Consider the following 1917-nt stretch of genomic DNA (forward strand, 5'->3'; position numbering starts at 1 on the left):
CAACCAACACTTAATTTTAGTGGACATTTGAGCCACCTGATGCCATTCAGACAAGTGACATGTCCCACCTGTTCTTGACAATCCAGTACTTCTTCCCCTTGGTGTTCACTCCATAGCCTACTGCCAGTACGGCATGATTGACGTCATCTTTGTTACAGTTGGGATCGTAGTAAACACCTGGGTTCACAACAGAGAGAGAGAGAAAAAAAAGAGTGAGCTGCATTAGTGAACAGTGCATAAACGATGTACCTCGCACACTTTTTAATGTTGAATATAACCAGAAAGTTGTCGATGTGTTATGTTTAATTGTTTTACTAGCTTTTACACACCATTATAACTAAATTTTACTGCTGCCTAATTTAAAGTTTATTGCTCAAAATGAAGGTGTGAACTCCATGTTTAGTTTATTTAATTCATATTTAATTAAGAAATCCTGACTAAACAGGCCCTTAAATTCTAGGATTTTATTCCACACACTTTCCTTCCCTTATATGAAGTAGGTGCAGGTAACAATTTCATCTGACCAGACATATGAGAAGTTCACTGACCATGCTTGTAGAACTGGAAGCTGCTCTGTTGCGCATTGATGCCCACAGACACTGGACCAACTTTGTAGAGTGCAACAGCCAGCGCGCGCTCATTACCCACTGGGATCTCCTTGTAGCCTTTGCACTGGGCTGCCATGCCTGATGCATTGTAGCGGCAGGTCTGATCCTGCAGGCAAGACAAAGGAGGAGAAAATGCTAAAACCGTTTGTTGCCGATTTTAAAAGTGTCAATTCTTGATATTAAAGATTTTCAATTTCTACTGTGTGTCAGTGGCGCTAATGAATTAATACATGCTAGGTATTAAGTGAAATATTGGGTTATTATTAGTCAAAATATTTAGGAATTGCTACTGGAGCTCATGGGCAGTAACTAATAAATACACACACACACAACACAAAATGCTTTTGCAGGTACCATGTATTTAACCAAAACCAAAGGAAAATAACAAGGAAAGAAAAGGGAAAACTTCAATAAGCACTCCAGCTGCAGCGGTGCAATTAATCAAAAAACCCAATTGGGGTGTATAAAGACAATTAAATAATCCTATACCTTTTATCAAGCAATATAGATTCTCAAATCAACAAAAAATGTTCCCCTATAAATAACACACATCAACATCAAAAACACTGATCCCCTCTGAAAGGGAGAAAGTCCATGAATTTTATCTATGAATTTTATTTATGCAGTGTGCATTAGAGATATCCAAGCACTATTGTCCATAAACGGGGGAATGGTGTGTATGAATGTGGAAATCAGTGTGATTGGATAATCTTTGATAACTTCCTACCAGACCAGTGGAAGTGGAAGCTTCAATGCAGAACGACTTCTGCTCCTTGCCGTTTATTGGCTGGCCATCCTTTTTTAAACCCAAAAAGGGTCACCTGGCCTGCATCAAATAAACATGGCCAATAAGAAATCACAAGAATATGAAAATATCAGCCAGTTGAGCTAAATACATTAAGTTATTCTTGTTCCTGTGTACACAATTTATAGATAGATAAATAAATAATTAAATAAACAGTATATTTTATCAATAAGAATATAACAAAAAATAGTTCAACTGCTATATACAGATTGTATAGCTTCAAAACATTTGTTATCCAACAAATATTAGTAAACTCAAAACAATCCAATTAGCATCAGCTGCTAGCACCACAACAGTCCAAAGTTCAAACTCACCAATTCCGTTCTGTTCGGTGTATGACAACACTATCCGGCTCTTGCTCACAGTAGTCGGTGTCTAAGTCACATAAAGTTATAGTGGTTGTTAAAAAAAATGCATTAGAACGGGAAAGCAAGTGTTTGCCAATACGAACCTCCAGTAACAGCTCTGTCAACTGGCTTGCCTCCACGCATCTGACCGGAGGAA

The 1917-nt window shown here is 37.9% G+C and overlaps 1 protein-coding gene across 1 annotated transcript in view; it reads right to left on the bottom strand.

Annotated features, from left to right (window-relative positions):
* The window catches only part of LOC106633331 (cathepsin K-like), a 2052-nt gene extending 1280 nt beyond the window's left edge, over window positions 1–772 (bottom strand). Inside the window, exons 1-2 of the mRNA XM_042223964.1 lie at window positions 549–772; window positions 69–177 (exon numbers count right to left, since the gene is read on the bottom strand). Of these exons, the coding sequence (XP_042079898.1) occupies window positions 69–177; window positions 549–684 (245 nt within the window). The 5' untranslated portion in view covers window positions 685–772. The remainder of the gene's footprint in view (window positions 1–68; window positions 178–548) is intronic.
* Window positions 773–1917: the final 1145 nt, after the last annotated feature.

Source organism: Haplochromis burtoni, unplaced genomic scaffold (assembly GCF_018398535.1).
Source record: "Haplochromis burtoni strain Fernald_Lab_line unplaced genomic scaffold, NCSU_Asbu1 Contig_124, whole genome shotgun sequence".
Lineage (NCBI taxonomy): Eukaryota > Metazoa > Chordata > Actinopteri > Cichliformes > Cichlidae > Haplochromis > Haplochromis burtoni.